Raw genomic sequence first — 23755 nt, 5'->3', positions numbered from 1 at the left:
ATGGATTAAAGACCTTAACATCAGACTGGAAACTTTGAAACTGCTAGAGGAAAAAGTAAGGGAAACCCTTCAACATATTGGTCTTGGCAAAGACTTTCTGAATACAACCCCAATTGCTCAGGCAATAAAACCACAGATTAACCACTGGGACCTAATGAAATTACAAAGATTTTGCACCGCAAAGGACACAGTGAAAAAAGCAAAGAGGCAACCTACAGAATGGGAAAAAATCCTCGCCAGCTATATATCTGATAGAGGATTAATATCTAGGATATACAAAGAACTCAAAAAGTTAAATAATAAGGAATCAAACAAGCCAATCAAAAAATGGGCTATGGAGCTAAATAGAGAGTTCTCAAAAGAAGAAATACGAATGGCATATAAGCATCTAAAAAAATGTTCTACGTCACTAGTCATCAGGGAAATGCAGATTAAAACTACATTGAGATTCCATCTCACTCCTGTCAGATTGGCCACCATCATGAAAACAAATGATCATAAATGTTGGTGGGGATGTGGAAAAAAAGGAACCCTTCTGCACTGCTGGTGGGAATGCAATTTGGTCCAGCCATTGTGGAAAACAGTGAGGAGGTTCCTAAAGCAGCTAGAGATTGATCTACCATATGACCCAGCTATAGCGCTCCTAGGCATATATCCAAAGGACTCATCTCATTTCCTTAGAAGTACATGCTCAACCATTTTTATTGCTGCTCAATTTATAATAGCTGGGAAATGGAACCAGCCTAGATGTCCCTCAACAGATGAGTGGATAATGAAGATGTGGTACATTTATACAATGGAGTTCTACTCAGCGGTAAAGAAAAATGAAGTTATGAAATTTGCAGAAAAATGGATGGACCTGGAAAGTATTATACTAAGTCAGGTAACCCAGGCCCAGAAAGCCAAGCGCCACATGTTCTCTCTCATATGTGGATCCTAGCTACAGATGACTGGGCTTCTGCGTGAGAATGAAAATACTTAGTAGCAGAGGCCAGTAAGTTGAAAAGGAGACATAAAGGGTGGAGAAAGGAAGGGAGGAGGATACTTAATAGGTTGATATTGTATATATGTAATTATAATGATTGTAATGGGGAGGTAATATGATGGAGAATGGAATTTCAATCGGTAAAATGTGGGGGTGGGGAGGGAGGGAGGGAATTACCATGGGATATATTTTATAATCATGGAAAATGTTAATAAAAATTAAAAAAAAAAGGCATGAGAGGCTAAGGGAGATGGTTCAGCCTTTAAATGTGCTTACTTGCAAGTCTACTAGCCTTAGGTTGATTTTCTAGCACACATATAAATCTGGATACAAAGGGGCACAAGCACCTGTAATCGAAACATTCCTAAGGAAATGGGAGGTAGGTCCGGAGAATTTATATGCTTGTAGGCCAGCTAGCCCGGTGCACAGGCTGTAATAAAAACAAAGGAGACCCTGTTTCCAGAAAGATAGGAAAGATAAACACTTTGAGGTTATTCTCAGACTTCTACACATGGTATGCAAACACCCCTACACACACCATAATACATATCTACACATCCACAAACACATACAAATAATCATGCACACACACACACACACACACACACACACACACACACACACACACACACCATGTGCCTAGGAATATGTCTTGACTCTAGAAAGAAGACTAGGAGAGAGTAAATTGATATTTTAAGGGAAGGGCAGAGGATAGTTTTACGTGTGTGGATGTGGAAAAGGGGATGCTGGTGGTGGGAAAATACAAGAGTGGTCACAAGAATAGAGGAGAAGGTGGAAAGGAGGGTAAAAAAAAAAACCCCACAAATTTTCAATGAGAATGTCAGAATGACACCTATTTCTTTGTATGCTAGCTTAAAAAGAAAACCAGATAACCACAACACTATGGAAACATGTTGAAAATCATATTTGCTGTGCTTTAATGACATACTAACATAACCTATTGATGCATGCATATTGCCTTTGTGGTGAATGGGTTGTGACAGAAGTGGGACTGAGAGATGACACCTGGGATTGTAGACAAGAGAAGACTTTGTTGCTCATAAAGAGAAGAAGAAGAAGAATGAAAGATAGACTTGCAATTGGATGAGAAAGCAAATATCCTTCCACAGAGACTGTGGGGCAGTGGCTGATATAAACCTTCTGAGACAAATGTTCAGTGGGAGTTGAAACTTCCCCAACACCACAAAGAAGGCAATTTCTCAAGAAAATGAAGATTAACATTGTGCATTCTCTCTGTAATCCCATTCCATATCTTTGATATTATAGCTATTTTAGCCCTTCTCAACTTCTGATAAACAGGTGTTTCGATGTTTTTTTTTTTTAAAGGTTTGTATTGATTTTTACCCTCATGCATCAGAAAAGGACATTTGACCTCTCCTTAAAAGTAGTCCCATTTTGCTCTAGAGGACATTTGTATTCAGAGAAAAGAGCCAGGGGAACAGTTGGGAAGGGAAGATTCCCTTATGTGTGTGATGCTGCACTAAACTGTCCGAGCTCCCTGCCACCTGGGCCACTTAGCAGACCTGATTAAAGAGCACATGGCCTGGCAGTCTGTGGAAATTTGTTCCCTGGCACAGCCTCCACTGCCTTGGGCTGCAAGCAGCTTTATGGTGTCTGCACAATCTGTCATTCTGCTGTGTCCCAATAACCTTTGGCGACAGCAAAAGCAAACAGGTACCTAAAGGCTTAGGACTGCACTAAAAAGCACTTGCTCTGTATTAAAAAAAAAAAAAAAAAAAAAAAGGTGTGTCTTGCTACACAGGACATGGTAGTGCATACCATTCATCCCAGCATTTTGGAGAATTAGATAAAGTATCACAGTGAGTTACTGACCAGTCTAGGCTATTGTGTGACCCTGCCTAAAACAAACAAACAAACAAACAAAAAAAAACAGAAAGAAAGAAAGAAAGAAGGAAGGAAGGAAGGAAGGAAGGAAGGAAGGAAGGAAGGAAGGAAGGAAGGAAAGAAAGAAAGAAAGAAAGAAAGAAAGAAAGAAAGAAAGAAAGAAAGAAAGAAAGAAAGAAAGGGAAAACAAAAGAAAGGAAGGAAAGATCATGGATCTGTATTTGGCTATGAGGTTGACAAGTTTACCTTGAGTAATTGCCAGGCAAGATGTCAGGGTATTCCTGGAGTCATAGCAAAGAGGAGAGTGCCAAGATCTATGGAAAGCTGGACACTTTATGTCATGTCTGAAAGGTGCAACACCAACCTCCCATTTATTGGTGCCTTTCAGGATGCAGGCCCTATGCTGCCAGGTCCACTGTCTACTCAAAAGCACAGGGACAGAAAATTGCATGTGAGGTGGGATCATCAAGTTTCAAAGACCCATGTCAGTTATACAGCAAAGCCAGGCCCCACCATAAAATCCCACAAAAGGGAAATAACACTCAAATTTCTTTAGCATTGTGTAAATAAATCTGGATGTGTTTAACTTTGAAAAAAAAGTACATAAATGTGAGGGTATGCTAGATCTTTGGACGTAGAAGTCGACATTCTATTTTGTTTGTAACTAAAACTCACCAAAAGTCTGAATCTTGTTTCTCAACCTTTCTAAACAGACTATGCCTTCAGAGTCACATTTTCTAAGTGAGCCCAAACCCTGCATTTCACTAATCCTTCTCATTCCTACTTTACAATAACTATCTTTAAACATAAAGTGAGGAATATTTTTTAATAAATGTACAGGGTTTGGATTTAGGTTAGTGGTTGAATACTTGTGTACATGTTTATGGTCTTGGTTCAGTCCCCAGCACCACAAACAAAACTAATGGTAATAAAAGAGAAATAAACTTTCAATGATTCATTTACATTAGAAATATATGTAAAAACCAGCATACTTGTAAAAGATATATAAGCTTATTTGCTTTTGTTTGCCAATAACATTTTTAAAAAAATAATGATTCTATATGATTACAGAATAAAATTTTCTAATTAATCATCTCTTGAAAGTTCGTACTAGTATTCATGAATTCAGTAACTATGAAAATATCATTTATTCTCTTTCACAATATCAAAATTTGTTTATTGAGGTTACGTTATGTTGCAGTCTGTTCCACATTACTGGGAAGATCTTCAAACAGACACAGTTTATGGGAGGAAGAGATTTATTTCAAGCTTACGGATCCAGGGGAAGTTCCACTAATGGTAAAGAAGCTAGTTCCCATTCATAAATCCAAGCACAAAAAGAAAAAAAAAATCTAGCCAACACCAAAACTAAGTAAGCATAAAGCTTACAGAGCTTTGACCTGATCTCTATACCTTCTTGCTGGAATCAGGTCCCCCCCTCCCCCAGTGACACCTTAAGGCTCCAGGATCCACCCCCAGGGACACCTCCTCCAGACAGACAGCTGCAGATCCAGATTAAAAGTTTAACAAACTAAGTAACTAACTAACTAACTAACTAACTAACTAACTAACTAACTAACTAACTAACTAACTAACTAACTAACTAAAACAAACTCCTGATTCTATGGGGCCATGCATTTTCCAACTACCACAGACTACTTTCTATATCTATCACAGAGTAAAATTCTTTTCCTGTGTTTGTGTTCAGCTGGAGTTCATTGTAGAAAACATGGTGCACTCCCTTTCTCCTTTAGAGCTTATTTTATCTGTGTTGCAATATCTTCTTTCAGATATTAGAGCTTTTAGTTTTCAGCCTGTCAGGCAATAATTAATTAATGGTAGCAATTGAATGAAACTCTATTGCTAATACATTTCACAGCAGAAAATTTACTGTTTATATTTTAGTCCCTTGGAAGTTAGATTTGATTAGATTTAATTCATTGAACCGATTGGGCTTTTCATCTGCTCTTCCTACTTGAAGAAAAGGAAATTTTATTTATTTATTTATTTCTAAAAGTTACATGTGGTGCACAAAAGATTTTATTTTCCATTGATACAATTCTCATTTATTTTAAAATCAGCCCAAATGTATTTTTGTCTTGCATACAAAAACTGTTCTGGTGTGTGAAACTGGTAGAATGAAAGAACTCCAATTTTAGTTCAGGCAAAGCCTCTTAGCCAGCAGCATTTAATTAACTGTGACACAGTCTTATGATACATAGCACCTACCAAGTACAGCCTGTAACAGTCCCAGAACATGGCTCTGGCCTGATCATTCAGCATCTACTGAAAGTTTGTTATTTTTTTTTATTTTTTTGTTTTCTCTCAGTAACAATCCATAAGTTAGGAGCACCTTACATCTTGTAAAGAATTTTGTCATTTGAGTGTAAAATGTATCCCCTCATGTTCATGTGATTGAAACCTTGGTTCTTAGCTGGCAGCACTGTTTGGGGAGTCTGTGGAACCTTTGAAAGGTGGAATCCACCTGGAGGATTTAGGCCATTTGGCTGCAGACCTTGAAATCCATAGCCCAGATTCCTTCCTTTCCTATGTTTCTTGTTGCTCTTGAGATGTGAGGAGGTCAGGAGCCCAAATGGCTTGCTAAGCTGCCACATAGCAGCTTTTTGCCAAACCTCAACAGCATCATGAATGATATACCTTCTAACTCTGAGCCAAATAAACTTCTCTTTCCTTAAGTTCCTTCTGGTGCAAGATTTTTTTTTCATATAGAGGACAAAAATAACTACCAGTTTTCAACCAGCTTTTACTTCCAGTCTGACATGTGGACATTATTATTTGGGGCTACTTCTAGTGACATGTCAGATTCATATGGTGATTGATTATCCCTCATCAGCACAGGTGCTACTTGAAGTTAAGTGTTTCACTTTGTTTATTTTTAAATGTCTGTTGTATGTCATGGGCATGCACCATCAAGTCTGTGAGTTCATGAACCTGCATTGCTTTGTTCACGTAAACAATTCCAGTGCTTATGATAATTGGCGTTTGGAGAATCTTTCTCTCTCTAATCCTCCTTCCTTCCCTACATTCCTCTCGGTATTTCTGTTTGGCTATCCCACAAATTATTCAAGACCATTGTAGCAAGTGTGAATCACAGTATTATTTATTATAGATTGTTAATTTATTATGAAATGTAGATTTAGTAAGTGGTAGGATTCAGTGGCAGTATACATATGATTCTTCAGGCAGAGTATCTGACAGCAGATGGGATAAATAAAGAAGAGATTTGTTCTCTTAATCTGCGTTTTCTCAGTTGAAACGTGAGGTTAAGAATGACTTTCTTTTGTGCAACAAAGCTCCATAATGAAGTTCCTTATATTTTATACTCATTAAAATCAAATAAATGTGATTTTTTTCTTATAGATTTAGTTTTCTACACTTTACACTGACTGCTACTACTCACACATTTCCTGATGTAAGGTCCCTACCTCCCTTCCATTCTGGCCTGTCCACTTTTCGTCCTACCTTTTCACACTTCCATTTCATTACTTTTTATGACAAACCAAAAGATACTAAAACAGACAGGTAAATGATCTCTGAAATGAAAGTCATCAAGCTAAAAAAAAAAATTTCAACTAATTAAAAAAACATTCACAGGGAAACATTTAATTACTATGTACATACTTATTTATTATACTTTCTGATAATACAAAATCACAATTATTATCTGTAAATGGGCTCATACTACATGCAATCACACATCACATTGCATTTTATTTTAATATTTTTAATTATTATATTTTACACAATGTTCAGTTGATTCTAACTTTTAAATTAAAACAAATTACTAATATACAAAATAGTTATATAATTTTTACCTTCAATATTTGCCATATTAGAAATAAATGAAGGGGGCTGGAGAGATGGCTTAGCGGTTAAGCGCTTGCCTGTGAAGCCTAAGGACCCCGGTTCGAGGCTCAGTTCCCCAGGTCCCACGTTAGCCAGATGCACAAGGGGGTGCACGCGTCTGGAGTTTGTTTGCAGAGGCTGGAAGCCCTGGCGCGCCCATTCTCTCTCTCTCCCTCTGTCTTTCTGTGTCTGTCGCTCTCAAATAAATAAATAAATAAATAATTTAAAATAAATAAATAAATAAATGAAGGTCTGGGGAGATTCCTTATTTGATAAAGTTCTTGCTGAATAACTGTGAAGACCTGAGCTTAAATTCCCACACCCATATGCATACTAAGCATGATGTTGAGTCAGGTGACTCTTGGGGCAAATTGACAACTATACTAACCATATCAAGGAGCTGAAAGTATAGTACAAAATCTTAGCTCAATAAATAAAGTAGAGTAATTGAATGTGATATTGGACATCAATTTATGACTTCAACATGCACTTGCACACACATGCATAAGCAATTACATACACACACAAACACACACACCACGGATGCATACACATACATAAAGAAATAAAAATTTAATATTGAGCTAGGACTGGGGGCACACACCTTTAATCCCAGCACTCAGGAAACAGAGGTAGGAAGATTGCCATGAGTTCAAAGCCACCCTGAGCCTACATAGTTGATTCCAGGTCAGCCTGGCTAGAATAAGACCCTACTTTAAAAATAACAAACAAAAGATATTTATTTTCATCCACTTAAACATGAAGATAAGCTCCTTAAGGATGCCAATAAGTTAGAGCAATGGAAATTAATTGTTGAAAAATATAGTGAGAAGTATGGCACTGTTTTATATTCTTGCAGATAGGAGAAAGCTGCACTCTCATGTGTAGTTCTCAGCCCTTCTACAACTATGTGGTCTTGGATGAATTATATGAAGATTATCTCATCTTACATAGGTATATCATATAAAAGCAAGGAATATTTATGTAATATTTATGTTGATTATATGAATATTCTGTCACTACACAAGAACTTGATCGATACTATTTTAAGCAGTAATTGAATGTAAAGGCTAAAATCATATTCATGAAATTTTCTTACTCTTTTACATTAAAATATTGTAAGGAACATCAAATTACTATATTAACTATAATATATATATATTAACATATATGTAGTATTTTTTAACATTAAGACAAGCTATTTGGAAAAAAAGCTTCACTGAATAAATTATGAAAATCATTACATGAAATGTTCAAATCTTTTCATGGATTATAGTACTACAGTTATTTTCCTTGAAGAGACAGTATAACTTCATTTTTTAAATAAAATACTGACCTATTGCCCAAATAAAAGTCAGTTTGTTTTATGTAAAAAATAATAATTCTATAATCCAACACTGCATTAAGATAATTCAAAAAAATTGTTTCAGTGCTTTTCCATGAGACACATGATAATTCCTCATACAGCATGTCTTATTTGTATTTTCCATTTCAGAAGGGAGGAACTCAGTAGTCAAGCTTTAGTATATCAATATTTCTGGTTCTCTCAAGGACATTGCACAGTGAGAGTAACTATGTTTTCCCTGAAATGTAGAGGATATGAGGGCTAGTGGCTGGAGAAATGGCTAGGTGGTTAAGGCACTTGCCCTGAAAATCCTAATGACCCAAATTTGATTCGACAGTACCCATGCAAAGCCAGATGTTCAGGGTGGAACATGAATCTTGCATTTGTTTGCAGTGGCTAAAAGGTCTTGCTGTTCCCATTCTTTCTTTTCTCTTTCTCTGTCTCGCTCTCTTGCAAATAAATAAAATATTTTAAAAAATAGATCATATTGCTGCTAATAATGTTTTTGATATATTCTCAAGTGAAAAAAAAACACTAACATAGTTATGAAACATTGTCATATTTCAGGACAAATGTCTTCACCCATGTTCATCCTATGAATTCAAACAAAGCTTGATTAACACCAACAAAAACTCAGTTACACTTTCTCAGTTGATGGAAACAAAATTGTGTCACTAGAATATTTATGTTTCAGTTGAGCTTGACTTTCAGAGAAGATGTCACTTTAAATATAAAGCTTGGGTAATTTTGCAGAAAGCTAACAAATAGTTCTTAGCAACAACCTTGAAAACAAACTTTCTAAAATGTTCATTCTGGAATAATGGATGAAAGAATAAAACTAAGGACAAACCTATGATCATGTATATATCTATATATATTTTAAGTTGTGCCATCCATCACTGCAAAAGGATCTTTATATAAATAATTGTCATAAAATCAGTACTCTTAAATCAACATTTAATCACCTTGTGAAAGTTCTTGATAGTCTCTTGTCTTAATCTTGAATTTAGAATCTTAATATCAAACGACTAGGAACACTTTCATGTAAATGTTAGCTGAGGCTCTAAAATCGAAAGTAATGGAAGGGTCTTGGAACATAGCTCAGTGCAAGCATGAAGACTTAATCTTCAATACCCACATAAAACGCCAGGCCTCAGAGTAGTGACATAAGCCTTCAACCCCTGTGCTAGAGACAAATAACAGTCAGTTTTCCCCACAATACCCATTCCACTATAGCACTAGTGGTCACTTCTTCTTGGCTGGCCAGTTGTATAGCTCATAGGGTCCACTGAAAGACCAGGTCTTAAAAAAAAATATTTATTTGAAAAGGTGAGAGAGTAAGAGAGGATGAGCACATTAGGGCCCCTTGCCACTGCAAATAAACTCCAGATGAATGGGCCACTTTGTGCATCTACCTTTATGTGGGTACTGTGGCATTACACCCCAGTCTGTAGACTTTGCCAGCAAATGCCACTGAGCCATCTCCCCAGACACAAGACCAGGACTTTTGACCAAATATCTTTCTGTGGTCTTTCAGTGTATATCCAATTTAGAAATACTCAAAGTTAGTAATAGCCTAATGATATTTATTAGAAAGTTTTTGCATACTAGGAGTTCATACTATTTTTTTTTATTCAAGAAACTATAACTGTGAGGTATCTATGATAACTCTATAACTTTAGTTACTAATTGCATGTATATGAACTTTGTTGACATTATCAAAATAGGAGAGCTATGTCTAATTTCCTTTCTTTTTTACTTTTTTTTAAATTAGTTTTGTACTCAGTAAATACAGTCAAGTTGGTATCACTGTTAGCCTCCTCCTTTTCCTTCCCTGTCCACAGAGACTCTTTTTGTTGGGGTATATGGGTCATGCATTGTGGGGTTAGCCATCAGTTATGGGTAGGAGGAAATGTCTCTATGTATCATGACCTAACTAGTGGCTCTAACATTCTTTCGACCCCCATCTTTGGCAAATTTCCCTGAGCTATGTGGGGTTCATTTTAGGTCTGATTCAGTGATGAGGTCTTGGGAGCCTCTTTGTCTCTGAATATCTGGTCTGGTAAGAGTTGATTGTTCTCTGTGTCTATCTCCTTCACCCTTGTACTGGTACCAGGTTCATGAAGAAAACAGCATCCTTGCTTGTTTCCCCAATTATTCTTAGTTTTAGCTGGAACCCTTTTGAGGTATGATGGGGTGGTTCTTTCCTTAGGATCTGAGTGTATCTGAAAAAAGAGAAACAGTTTCTCTGACGGTTAGCACAAGATAAACGGGATAATCATTATTTCTTAGGAAGAATTCAGTAGGTGTAGGCCCTCGTCTAGCCCATGATTGGTGTAAGCTTGATCATGGAGAGTAGGCTCAGTTTTGAATATTGTTCTGACTTGTTTCCTAGCTCCAGCTATGGGTTCTGTTCCACTAAGCAGATCAGTTAGCCAAGATCAGTTGGTTTCCCATCCTGACTGTGTGCCACTATTGCACTTGTGTGAGCATCACTGCTAATAAGAAGGTTAGACCATGAGTTGCTTGGACACATATTGGTCATTTTTCCCCAGTTGCCCATGTAGCACCTTCTGGCATTAGATATGCTGACTGTCTGGGGAGTGACTCTATTCCAGCTTCCAGCCATTTCACTCCATGTTATGTGCCAACAACACATGGTGTCTTCAGAGGTAGGGTCTTCCCACTAACTTTTGGTGGGTCATCAAGTACTCTGACAAATCTGTCTTCTTTTGGGAAACCTTGTAGGTCTTTGATCAAGAGCTCATTGTGGATGATAGCCGCCTACTCCTGCTTGTACTGCGAATTACAGGTCAGCACCCAAGAACAGAGGGAAGAGAAAGATAAGTTTTATAAAAGAGATACAATGATTATGCCTTAGTGTTTACACTAAGAAAGTGAATCAAACAGCTATGGACAGGGAGAAGAGGTGGCCTTTCAGAGATTCTGTTGCCAGAGCTCTGCATACTGGCCCCTTCATAACTCTGCTGTAGTGGGCTCATCAATAAAAGGAGGTGATGACTGCCATGGATGTGCATTTTAAAGTCCATGACCTAAATTTTCATTCCGAAATAAGTGGCTCTAATTCCTCTGAATTCTAGGAATGTTCCAATACATTCTCCTTGGGTTTCTTCATACTCCATTTTCCTGTCAAGAAAACTATGCTTAATTCTGTCATTTTAATTTGAACAACATGCAGGACCTAGGATTTTTGGTGAATAAGTTTTGGGTGATGGTGAAGATGAAGATGAGGAGGTGAATGAGAATATTTCTTTGATTCAAAGATGCCATTTCAAACCAACAAAGGTCCAGGTTTATAAAAAAATCAATGCTTTGGGGCTGGAGAGATGGCTTAGCAGTTAAGGCACATATCTATGAAGCCTAAGGACCCAGGTTTGATTCTCTAAGTTCCAATTAAGCCAGATGCACATGGTGGTATATACGTTCTGGAGTTAGTTTGCAATAGCTAGGGCCCCTGGCACACCCATTCTCTCTCTCTTTCCCTCTCTCTGTCTTTAAGAAATAAACAAATAAAAATGAATCTTTTAAAAATAGAAAAAGAAAACCCTATGCTTTCATTTCTGCTACATCTTTGTTATGTGTTTAAAGTTATTAATGTTACTCTCCTGTGTATTTTTAATTCTTGAAAATTAATTCTGTGGTTTCTAATGGTGAAATCTAGCAGACAGGATGAACACCATTAAAGAGACTATTAAGCTATCACTGTGATGAAATTTACAGATATGCCACATTTTGCAGTAACATTCTTCAAAACTAAGGATCTTCATTCTCCCTCCCTTCCTCCCTCCCTCCCTCCCTCCCTCCCTCCCTCTCTCTCTCTCTCTCTCTCTCTCTGCGTGTGTGTGTGTGTGTGTGTGTGTGTGTGTGTGTGTAGGGTAGGTTGATGTATACACATGCATAAGCCAGAGTAGTTTAGATTCCTCTTCTCTTGCTCTTCAGCCTTATATCCTTGAAACAGGGTCTCTTACTGAACCTGTAGCTCAGTTTTTCAGTTATTCTTGCTGACCTGTAAGCCTCAGGGATCTTTCTGTCTCCACCCTATCTCACCTTGTGCTGACACAGCATGCACTCTTATGCATTGATCCATGTCCCCAGGCCCCCTTCTGTATCTTTTTAAATGTACAAGATAAACATTAAGTTTCTTAAAGGGAAAAGGCTTTAACTCTTAGCTTTCTGGCATAGCTAGGGTCTGTCTATTACTATTCAGGTCATACATGAGCACTTTAATAACAGAGCTACTGTAAAAGGTATTGATATTGCTGGAAGAGAACATTTCTCCCTCTGGGTGAGAACTAGAAGTTCCCATATTAATTTCTTAGAAAGGTTGTAACAAATTATTCCAACTTGAGGAAAGGGAATAAACATTTTCCTAAAGTTCTGGAGGCTACACTATAGGGAGAATCCTATTTAGTCTCTTTCAGTCTCTCTGGTAGCTTCAGTCCCTATGGCCACATCTCTACGTTCTCATCTACATTCTCATCATTCTCACTTGGCCTTCCTCATCTGCACTTTCTCCTGTGTCAAACCTTCCTATCACATTTTAAAATAATGATATGGAAGGACTTGTTAAATTTAGAACCTTATAGTTCTGGTTAATATCCTCTTGAGAGCTTTAATTATGTCTTCAGAGACCTTTTTTCTTTTTCCAAATTAAGTCCTATTCATGGGTTTCAGAGGTTTGGGCAATGTGGATATCTATTTTTGACAAATACCATTGTACTCAATATAACTGTGTACCAATGTGTTCTGTAAAACCTTCTTTAGTTTTGTTTTTTTTTTAATTCTGTGTGTGACTTATCCTTAATGAGAGACTGTATCATAATTTATTTTTATTTATTTATGAGAGAGAGTGTCTCTGTGTGTATGTGTGTGTGTATGAGAGAGAGAGAGAGTATGGGTGTGCCAGGGCCTGTAGCCTCTGCAAACGAATTCCAAATTCATGGGCCACCTTGTGCATCTGGCTTACATGAGTACTGGAGAATTGAACATGGGTCCATTGGCTTCAAAGGAAAGCAGCTTAACTGCTAAGCCATTTCTCCAGCCCAAAAGGCTGTATTATACCCATCTTTCTTATTCTCAGATCAGACACAGCTTCTGATATATGTCTACACTCAGTATTTCTCTGCTAAGTGAATTAATATCATAATACCCCTAGCCTAAAAGCTACATCTTTATTGCTCTCCTTTCTCTTTAAGGTAGAATAGAATAATAAGTTCAATTACTTCTCACTATGCTATCTCAACCACAAATTATTCTATTTTACCTTAAAGAGAAAGGAGGTCATTTTTATCTAGTTGCTTCCCTAGAAATGGTTCTAGCAAGAAAGATGTAGCTTTTAGGCTAGGGGTATTATGATATTAATTCACTTAGCAGAGAAATATTGAGTGTAGACATATATCAGAAGCTGTGCCTGATCTGAGAATAAGAAAGATGGCTATAATACAGCCTTTTGGGCTGGAGAAATGGCTTAGCAGTTAAGCTGCTTTCCTTTGAAGCCAATGGACCCATGTCAGAATTTCAAGAATTTTTACCCCAATTGCTGATCTACCTTTAGCCGATGTCTTATTTGTCAGATGACTTATATTTTTATAATAAAGCTGAATTTTTAAGGACAACTGGCTTTCAAAATTTGGATCCAGGTCCCATTTGTGACTCTACTAACCCACAGAAGTAGCCTGTGAACTATGATTTATGAGGACCAGAGACCCACTAATATTAGTAAAAACAAGTTTAAGAGTTACCTTTGATCGTACCTGACTATCTGAAAGAGAAGTAGTCAACAGCATTATGAAAATAATACTTTGTATGCCTTATTCTGAGACAATAGTGGTTCCAGAAATTCAAATTATATACAACAATGTATTTTCATGATCGTTAATATTTCAGACATCTAGGAAGTGTTTCACAGATTCTTTTTTAACATTTGCCACTGTTAACCATCAATCATTTTTACCATAACTTACACTTTATTTTTCAAGATTATAAAAGTTTATAATGGCTATGATGTCTAGAGATATTTCCCTGCCAATAAATCAGCTGTAAACTAGAGATAATGGAAAAAGTACACATAGCTATAAATAGCTACTGATGTTACTGCTTCACTTACAGACCAACATTGTCTGAAACCGAGTTTCTTTAAAGAAAATGAAATATAAACTTCAAACATATTTTGAGTTTATTGTATAGGAAAAAAATATTGTTTTATAGGCTTAATTAATTTTATTCCTCCACTTTACATGTATTCAGTTTTTCATTTGTGTGTGGACTTTGACAGTTAACAGTGGGGTAAAATCACTATGACACATTTAAATAATTGAATTCCTTATTATTAATAATTCTTCATTGTAAAATGTATATGCTTTCCTTATTAAAAGCACACTTTATTTTTTAAATCCTTATTCTCACACCTGTTCTCATTCATTCAAATTGGTTGGGGGCCTTAAGTTCTGAAACAGAACCAATGAATCCATGATCATAGGCTGTGGGTAATGTTGTCATCACCAGTAAATCGCTCAGTGAGTATCATTGGCCAGGAGAATCAAGCAGTGTCTGGGGACTTGTTACAAATATAAATTCATGAGTGCCATTACAATTTGTTAAATTGGAAATTCAATAGGTTAAGTCCAGCAATCTGTTTCAGTAAACAGATTGGGCAACCCTAAGGCAAGTTTGAATTTGAGAGCCACTGAGCCATGGCCCTCCAGATATTTCAGGACTGAAGTCTTCTATCCACACAAAGATTTTTTTTTCAAGTTGTGGGTTCTGTTACAGGTGAAGACAAGGTCTGAATATTTCACTCAAGTCACTGCCTCATATGTGTGGACTTCATCATTTACATATATCTGTTCATACTGTCTTATAACTCTACTTTCCATTTACTGATAAAAAGATGTTACTGCCTTTTTCATTTCATTGTATGAATATCCCCTTGGTGTTTGTTTGTTTTCTCTCTTTAGAAATTTCTTCCAACTATTTGTTGTCATATGTAGCTATCCTGAGAAGAATTACAGGTATGTGAAAGAAATCATGGCTTTTGGTGGGGGAAACGGGCAGTTACAATACAGAATTTCCCGACACACGATTGGTATTAGTGGCATCTCACAATAGCTCTTGGTGGTGATATTTTAGTATAAATTACCAAGCATAATAGAAGCCCATTTTATTTTTATTTATTTATTTGAGAGTGACAGAGAGAAGGAGGCAGACAGAAAGAGAGAGAATGGGCGCGCAAAGGCTTCCAGCTACTGCAAATGAACTCCAGAGGCATGCGCCCCCTTGTGCATCTGGCTAACATGGGTCCTGGGGAATCGAGCCTCTAACTGGGGTCCTTAGGCTTCACAGGCAAGCGCTTAACCACTAAGCCATCTCTTCAGCCCATAGAAGGCCATTTTATATGTACAGTTCTATACATTTTAGTAAATTAACAGCCTTGTCCAAAATGTAAATTTAGCACTTCTTCTGCACTCAAAAGACCCCCCATAATCAGTTCTAATCAGTTCTCAGTCAGTCCTACTCCGTAAATCCCTTTACCTTTCCTGGGCATTTCATTGCAATGTAAACATTAACTATAAGGTACTTTGTGTCTGCCTCCCTTCTCTTAATAATGTCATTTCATGTTCATCCATGCAACTCGTGTTAGCTTCTTCATTTCCTTTTCTAACTCTTCCTTCTTCCTTCAGAATAATATTTTCTTTACTCTTCAAGTAAGGACATTTGTGATATTTCTAGGACTGGGTGATTATAGTGTGTGTGCCTGTCAGCATTCACAATTATTTATGAGGATTAATGACCTTATTTTCTGGGGCATATAGAGAAACTGTTCTGACATTGGATATGTAACTGCTAAAGAAATAGTGAAGCCACTTAATATAGTATCTGCATTGTTTCACATTCTTATCAACAATATGTATGAATTCCAACATTATCTATAAATTAATAGACTATACTTTATAATACTGTTTCTGTGAATATTTCATAATATCCTTGTGGCTTTGATTTACAGTTCTCTAACAAGCAATGCTATTAACCATAGTTTACTATTCTTACTGACCACTTATTATTTTCCACATATCTAGCATATTTTAAATTTGGTTTAGCAGTGCTCTTACATATTTCTCCAGTTCTCCAATTTCCTTCTATGTTCTAGGTAGTAGTCCATTATCAGATCTAATTCTTGTAAGCATTTTCCCTCAGAGCCATTTGTGATTTTAAAGGTACTTTTTTATTGAACTAATTTTATCTTTGAATTATTAAGGTTTCTAATGTTTAATCAAATATATTTTGTGAATATTTTCATATACATTTTATTTAGAAAAATGCATGAACTTTTAATTTAAAAAAATCATGAAGGGGAGGTAATATGATGAAGAATGGAATTTCAAAGGAGAAATTGTTGGGGGGGAATTAACATGGGATTTTTTTATAATCATGGAAAATGTTAATAAAAAATTTTTTAAAATCATGAGTACTTTAACATATATATTTTTCCTAGATATATTACTATTTGGGTTCTTTCACTTTGATTTATAAATTTAATTTGATTTTTAAATATGCTGTGAGTTAACAGTCATATCTCTTTTCCACAGGTTCTGTTAGTTTTCCTACTCCAGATTATTTTCTTTTTTGCTAAATAAACATTTTTTAGTATATTAACTCCTTTGCTATTTTTATATTTTAATACATTTAATAAAATAGATATATTATCATTACAACATGTCTGCATTGTGGAAGAGTTAAATGAAGCTAATCACCATCTGAACTACCTCATATATATGCCCTTTTTTTGTTTTAAAAAGTAGTGCTAGAAATATTCAAAATATTATTAAATACAATTATTATGTTGCACAATTTATACTTTGACTTTATTCCTTATATCTAACTGAAATATCATGTCTTTGGGCCAATATATTCCTAATCCTACCATATTTCTTCTTAATTTCTGATTTCAAACTTTTTGCATGTGACACATGAATGAGACCATGTGATATTTATCATGCTTTTGGCATTTTTACTTAACAATGCCTTCCAGGATTGCCAATGTTGCCACAAATTATACTTACATTTTTGCATGTTGAAAAGCATTTCATTGTTTATATATTACAATTTTATCAATTTATTAATTATTGGGCTTTTACATTAATATATTGGAGTAAAAGATGTGTCTCTTTTACCAACAGCCATCAACATCACCAAATTTTTTGGTAAATATTCAATCAGCCTCCAAAACCTTGCCTACCTAAAAATTTTATGTGAGGTTTTTCCCATAACACTTCCTGCATATAAATTGCTTATAACTATGATATAATTATCATATACATATTATTTCATGTTCACTCTTTTATTTTTTGTAATTCCAAGAGAATTGTCATCTGAAGGGAAAAGGGATTATATAACTTTATTCTTATCATCTAATATATCTGAGCACAGAAAATTATGACTAACTTACATAGGGAAATTTAAAAAGCTGATTGATAATTCACTCTTGGTTTATCCCTCTGATAATTATGATGATCCCTAACATAATATCATTACTCATGCATTCCTTTTTAGGAGTCTATTAAGGTAAAAAATATGATAGTTCAGATAGCTATATAGGGCCGGGCGCGGTGGCACATGCCTGTAGTCCCAGCTACTCGGGAGGTTGAGGCGGGAGGATCGCTTGAGTCCAGGAGTTCTAGGCTACAGTTAGCTATGCCGATCGGGTGTCTGCACTAAGTTTGGCATCAATATGGTGACCTTCCAGAAGCGGGGGACCACCAGGTTGCCTAAAGAGGGGTGAACCGGTCCAGGTCAGATAGCTATATAGGAAGCTCGTTGGCTGAAATAACTCATACTGTTGGAGGACTGATCATTGTCACTTTTTCAAGTTCTGAGTTATATTTCCAGAAGTGCTCCAAGTTGGTAAAATGCAACTTACATTGTTTTGGGATGACAACAACCTGACATAGATTCTGCCTCCCATGATTCCACATGTAGAAATTGAGGGTAGTTTCATGGTCATCATTGAAATGACTTTTTCAGTTGTCTTTTAAGTGTTCATAAGTTTTTTGAAAATATTGTTTGGTTATAAAAGTGGTGAAGAAAAGCATTCTAACTCTAGGCTCTGTAGGGCCATTAGTCTCAGTACTGGCTAAACTTGCTAGTTTTCTCGAGTTCCCCTGAAAAGATTCAAATTTCCAATTAAGTAATTAAACCAGATTGTCTGGGATTATTTTATCTTAACCACAGATACAATCTCCACTCTTTTTGCTAAATCTTGGCTCTGTTCTGTTCATGTTTTTTTTTTTTTTTCAAATATCGAGATACTCCTAACAAAATGAAATCTAATATCTATTCTTTATTAAGCCAATTATTTGCAAATCATAGCTTAGGACCAAACTATTGACACATTTTCAAGAAACTTGTAAGTGGCCCAGTTGTTGCAGTACTTAGTTCTTTTGGCTACTCCTCACTGAAAAATGTGTTAAAACAGGACAACAAATGGATATAAAGTTAATGTGAAAAGAGAGTCAAGTATTCCAGTGTATTATTGAATAGCTTTATTTTTATTATTATAATAGAATACAGTATGACATAAAATTAAGAGCTTTTGCTAAACGCTATAAAGCAATACATGCATCTGCCACAAACAATCTTGACTCACTTTAGGTTTTATTGCCACTTCACTGCACTAAGGTGCAATAAACATTCAGTGTCATCATTAAAAAAAATCCCAGGAGTAAACAGGAACTGTCCTCTATAAGAGTGAATCTTTATTTTCAAGGAAGACTTAACTAGTATTACATGATTTTGCCAAGTGCTGTCGGAAAGCTACGTAGAATAATTTGTCTTTGATAAGTATGCAATCAATTTATACAGTAGAATATTACCCACATATACTAACAAACTAAGAAATGAGAGGAATGCAATCATCACATAGCTGAAAGCAGACTAATAAGAAATGTTAAGAAATATTAACACCTAATAAGCAAAATAGAGACCAAAATCTAGCCATGAGGACTCTGGGAATTAAAATACTTTCAATAAACATATTAGGTTAACGTCGAAAAATAACAAGATAAGCAGCAACACAGAAGTTAGAGCCATCATTTATTTTATTTTCTACACATAATATCTATACATGAAATGTCCTTGGTTTAGCCTTTGTTGGCCTAGCTTATGAAATTTAGGCAGGACCAAATCAGACAGTGAAGCACATTTAAAATGAAGATTGGAGGTTATTTTTTAGGAAAATACATGCGGTATATTTTCCTACATCATTGGATAGCAGCTTTTAGAGACAGAGAGAGAGAGAGAGAAAAAAATAAGAAGAAACATTGCTCACAACTCAGGTATGGGTTCCAGTTGTCTTATTTGGCAATTATACTAAAAGGTTTACGTCATAGTCTTGTAAATGTAATCAGACTGTGACCTATGGGTTCAGAACACTAAAGTTAAATACCTGTGAAAATCTATCAGACAAAAGGAGACTTCAAAAATACCTTCTGCATAAATATTTAATCTTTAAAACACCTGGGCAGTAATGAAAGACTATAATTTTTATAGGGAAATATTAATGGACCTCTTTTATTTAAAGCCCTTACATAGAATACCTACAAATATATTGCTACAGTAAAAATGAAATGTAATAATATTACTCAATAAAAGCTATTTCCTGTACATTCTTTCATGAATTTTATATTGAATGCTACATATGGTACAGCACTTATTGAGATAGTTGGTTATTAGCAAATATAGCAGTAATACACGGTTGAATTTCTAGCTCCAACTACTACTGCTTCCCATTTTCTTTCTGTGTTGTCATCACCTAAAATAGGAAAATGTGGTATGGCAGGGTATGAGCAGAAAGCAACAGGTCTACTGCTGAACACCAGGCAGCAGTGAAGTTATGAGATTTCTCTGCATAAGTGATCATAATCATTGTGTTTTCAGTGGCATCTGCTTCCTACAGGCTGTTCTGTTCTTAAATGCAGGCTCTAAATGTAGTCCCACAGCATTTAACAACATTCTAACAGCTAAGAAGTGGTGAGTTCTAAATTTTATTTCAGAACATAACTCTAAAAAAGTTAAAAAATGTACAATCTCATGCCGAATATTTACATATATAATTTATATATTCTATTTTTTTGTTGGCTAGTCATAAATTTCAATCTAAAGCTTTTAATGTAGTTATATAAAAGAATACATTCAACAATTCTAGCAATTCTTGCAAAATATTCTTTTGCCCCTCTAAGAACATCTTCATAATAAGAATAGAGAGATCATTGGATAAATGTGCTATTTGGAAATAGAGTGGAAAGGGGAATAGGCTTTTAAATATTCTGTTAATAACTATGTTTTCAGCTTTAGCCATTTGAGCGTCTCTGTTAGGATTCTTCAGCATACATTGGTGAAAGCTCAGATGACAGCTGAACAGCCCAATGACAGGGTTTCTTTCCCTTGGGCTAAATGTTCTCTACAGTGAGCATATATCATCTTTGCCTTGAAACTCTCATGAATTTTGAAGTTGCATCAAAAAAAAAATAATTATATTAACAATATCTTTTTTTTTAGAAAGCATAGGGGATTTTTAGTTTGGAAAACAAACTTTTAAAGCTATACAGCAGTTTTTTTTAAAAAAACACAACAAAAACAAAATCACACCTTTGTGCAATAAAGACATAGATTTAAAAAATTAGTTAAACATTTATAATTTTCCTTTAAAACACCTTCACACAAAAATATTTGTAACATATACAGGATATTTTTAGAATATTTGGAAACATATATCTACAGATGACTTAGGGGTCATAGTTAAGCTTTTTTTTTTTTTTTTTTGTTTTCTACTGCCTTTCCTCACATCTTTGGACCTTCCTTCCCATTCTTTACTCTCACATCTGTCTCCTTCTGACATGATTTTCTGCCCTTTCTTCCTCCCAGAAACCTGTCTCCAAGCTGTATGCTCTGCTCTGCTCTGAACTGTCAGACAGGGTCTCATGTTCTTATATGAATTATGGAAATAAGGAAACCTTCAGAATCTTTTAGACAGAGGCAGGAAAGCAGATAGGAGTCACTGCGTTGAGAACAGAAAGCAATTCCCAGTGCAGAATACCAAACAACAAGAATGTGACAGAAGAACCTATTGATGCGGTGTGGGGGCTTTAAGCTGAGGCTCTCTGTTTAGATAGGTGGCCCAATAGACTAAGTTAAAGATCCCAAATAGTAGCGGGAAGGCTATTCTTGACAATCGGTCTATTTTGCTCACACTGTTAAAGGTTTTCTTGGGTTCTGGAGGTTTTGTCTCAGGTTTGACTTCTTTTGGCTCTATGGTGGCACTTTTAGCAATGGTGGCTAAGCCAGGGTCACCCCTTGCCATATTAGGGGTATAGCTGGTTGCTGTGGGTGCATACGTGTTGTTTTTCTTAATGAGAGGATCCTTCACTTTCTTTGGCTGTAGAAGAAAGAGCAAAGTAATATCTTTAGCAGACTGCGAGAAGCAAAGTTATAAGTTGCTGAATAAAGTAGCATTTGCTTTGAATTGCAAGTCTAGGTTTTATTAAAAAAAACAATTATGGATTATACTTCACCATCATCTTTCTGTGATACATTTCAAAGGAAGATGACATTTTTATAGTCTTTGTCATCCAGATCTGGAGTCTATTTTCAAAGCAGTAAAATACAGAAAAGATCTGTGATAGGAAAACGTAGGATTCCCAAACTCAAAGGCTGGTCAGTATTAGCCTTCCCATTCTAGAAACATATAATGGCTAAGGGAAGGAGCCCAGGCAGAAAGATCAGATGTCTGGATACCAACTGTAGTGCAGGGCTTAGCCGACAACCAGTGTCAGTCCTCAGATATGTGACAGTACCCTCATTACCTGTGATCTGGTGAGTGTGCCCAGTTTACAGAAAGTATCAACAGAATGTCTCCAGCCCCAAATTCAGCATAGTGTAGAAGTAACTGACTGTTATTCTAGGGCACTGAATTTGGGAAATTCTTTGTTTGGTGCAATAAACCAGTGGACCCATTATTATTTGTTTGATCTCCTCATGTTTCAAGTAGGCAAATAATGAAGCGAGGTAATTCAGGGCACTGGATTCAATGCCTGTTCTGTGGTAGGTGCTCAGCAATTTCAGTTGTACAATAACTGACAACTTCTGTGCCACCTGTATGTTATTTCATGCTGACATATCTGGAAGCTGGTCACTTTATTTCAATGAGATCTTAACTATTTGCTAATACTGAACAATATTGCAAGTATAAACTATACAGAGGACTTTGAAGATTTAGTATGAATAAAGATGCAATGTAGTTTGAGTTATACATTATAAAGCCAGCATGATTTTATATATTGGAATAAAGTACATTATTTTTTAAATTTGTTTATATTTTTAATGAGGCTTCTAGAATTTTTATACAACTTTGTGACTCAACTTTGTGGACTATGTTATATTTTGTATGTGTGTTCATGTTTTGTATGTGCAAGAGAGAGAGTGAGTTGAAATTCCACAAACTTCTCCTTTCTTTGTCTCCCATCTTTCGGTATGCATGCTGGGATTACAGAAGCCTGCCATGGCTTTTAGCTTGTTATGTGTGGCTCTCTGAAGGATTGAACCTGGGTAGGCAAGCTGGAGTCATGAGTACCTCATCCATTGTATTATCTCCCAGCCCTGATTCTTTTCTTTTTTAATTGTATGTACATATGTGCATAGTGTGTGTGTGTGTGTGTGTGTGTGTGTGTGTGTGTGTGTGTTCATACCACAGAATATGTGAGGTGAGAAGACAGCCTTGCATGTTCATTCAAGCCTTCCACTTTCCTTTGAGTCATGGTTTCTCTTTTTGTTCACTGCTACATTTGCTATAAGCTGGCCCATTAGCAATGAGATTCTCTGGCCTCCACCTTCCATCTACCTGAAGGCATACTGGAGTTATAGATGTTCAAATGATCCATTTGGCTTTATAAAAATGCTGAGCATCCGTATTTGGGTTTGGCTCATGTAAATCTATTTTAGGAAGAGAAAGTGTGCCTGCTCTTGACTTCACTGAAAAGTGAGGGTAGTTCACTTTGCAAACTCAACTTAATCAAAACATGACAGTGATAAAGTTACATCTAACCAAGCAAAGGACTGAGTTTAAGATATGAAAATTATAATGGACAAATTTATAATGGGTTAGAGTAAATTAGGATAAACTGCTGATGTTAGAAGTGCTAAATCCATTGTCAAATCAAGAGATTATGGAATGAATATTTGAGTAGAGACCTTAACTTTCATATCTACCCTGTATGTGATTTACTGTACTGACGCATCTAGTCATCCAAGCACCTTATTCATGAACAGTTACAAAATCATCCTAAGATGTACCCATTTGTGGCATAAAATTAGAAACCTAATCCCTACACACCTGCGTGCTTTATCGGATCCACACCCAAAAATTCCATCTCAAAGTTAGGATCATCATTCTGACATGTGGAAGCATTTACCTTTTCTGGAACCACGCTTTTGCCATCCCATGCATAACCTCTCTTCGTGAAGTAATTCACTGTGGCAAACTCAATCAGAGCCGAGAAAACAAATGCGTAGCATACTGCTATAAACCAGTCCATGGCTGTGGCATAGGCCACCTTTGGGAGGGAATTTCTGGCACTGATACTCAAAGTTGTCATAGTGAGAACAGTTGTTACTCCTGTAAG

General features: G+C 36.1%; 1 protein-coding gene across 4 annotated transcripts in view; it reads right to left on the bottom strand.

Annotated features, from left to right (window-relative positions):
* Window positions 1-20869: 20869 nt before the first annotated feature.
* Gabra1 (gamma-aminobutyric acid type A receptor subunit alpha1) overlaps window positions 20870-23755 on the bottom strand; it is a 61533-nt gene continuing 58647 nt past the window's right edge. For all 4 annotated transcript variants that reach the window (XM_045153584.1, XM_004661045.2, XM_045153585.1 and 1 more), the window contains exons 9-10: window positions 23546-23748; window positions 20870-21513 (exon numbers count right to left, since the gene is read on the bottom strand). In XM_045153584.1, the coding sequence (XP_045009519.1) occupies window positions 21202-21513; window positions 23546-23748 (515 nt within the window). In that variant the 3' untranslated portion in view covers window positions 20870-21201. The remainder of the gene's footprint in view (window positions 21514-23545; window positions 23749-23755) is intronic.

The sequence above is a fragment of the Jaculus jaculus genome, chromosome 6 (genome assembly GCF_020740685.1).
Source record: "Jaculus jaculus isolate mJacJac1 chromosome 6, mJacJac1.mat.Y.cur, whole genome shotgun sequence".
Classification (NCBI taxonomy): Eukaryota; Metazoa; Chordata; class Mammalia; order Rodentia; family Dipodidae; genus Jaculus; species Jaculus jaculus.
This window is presented reverse-complemented; position numbering and strand designations above follow the sequence as displayed.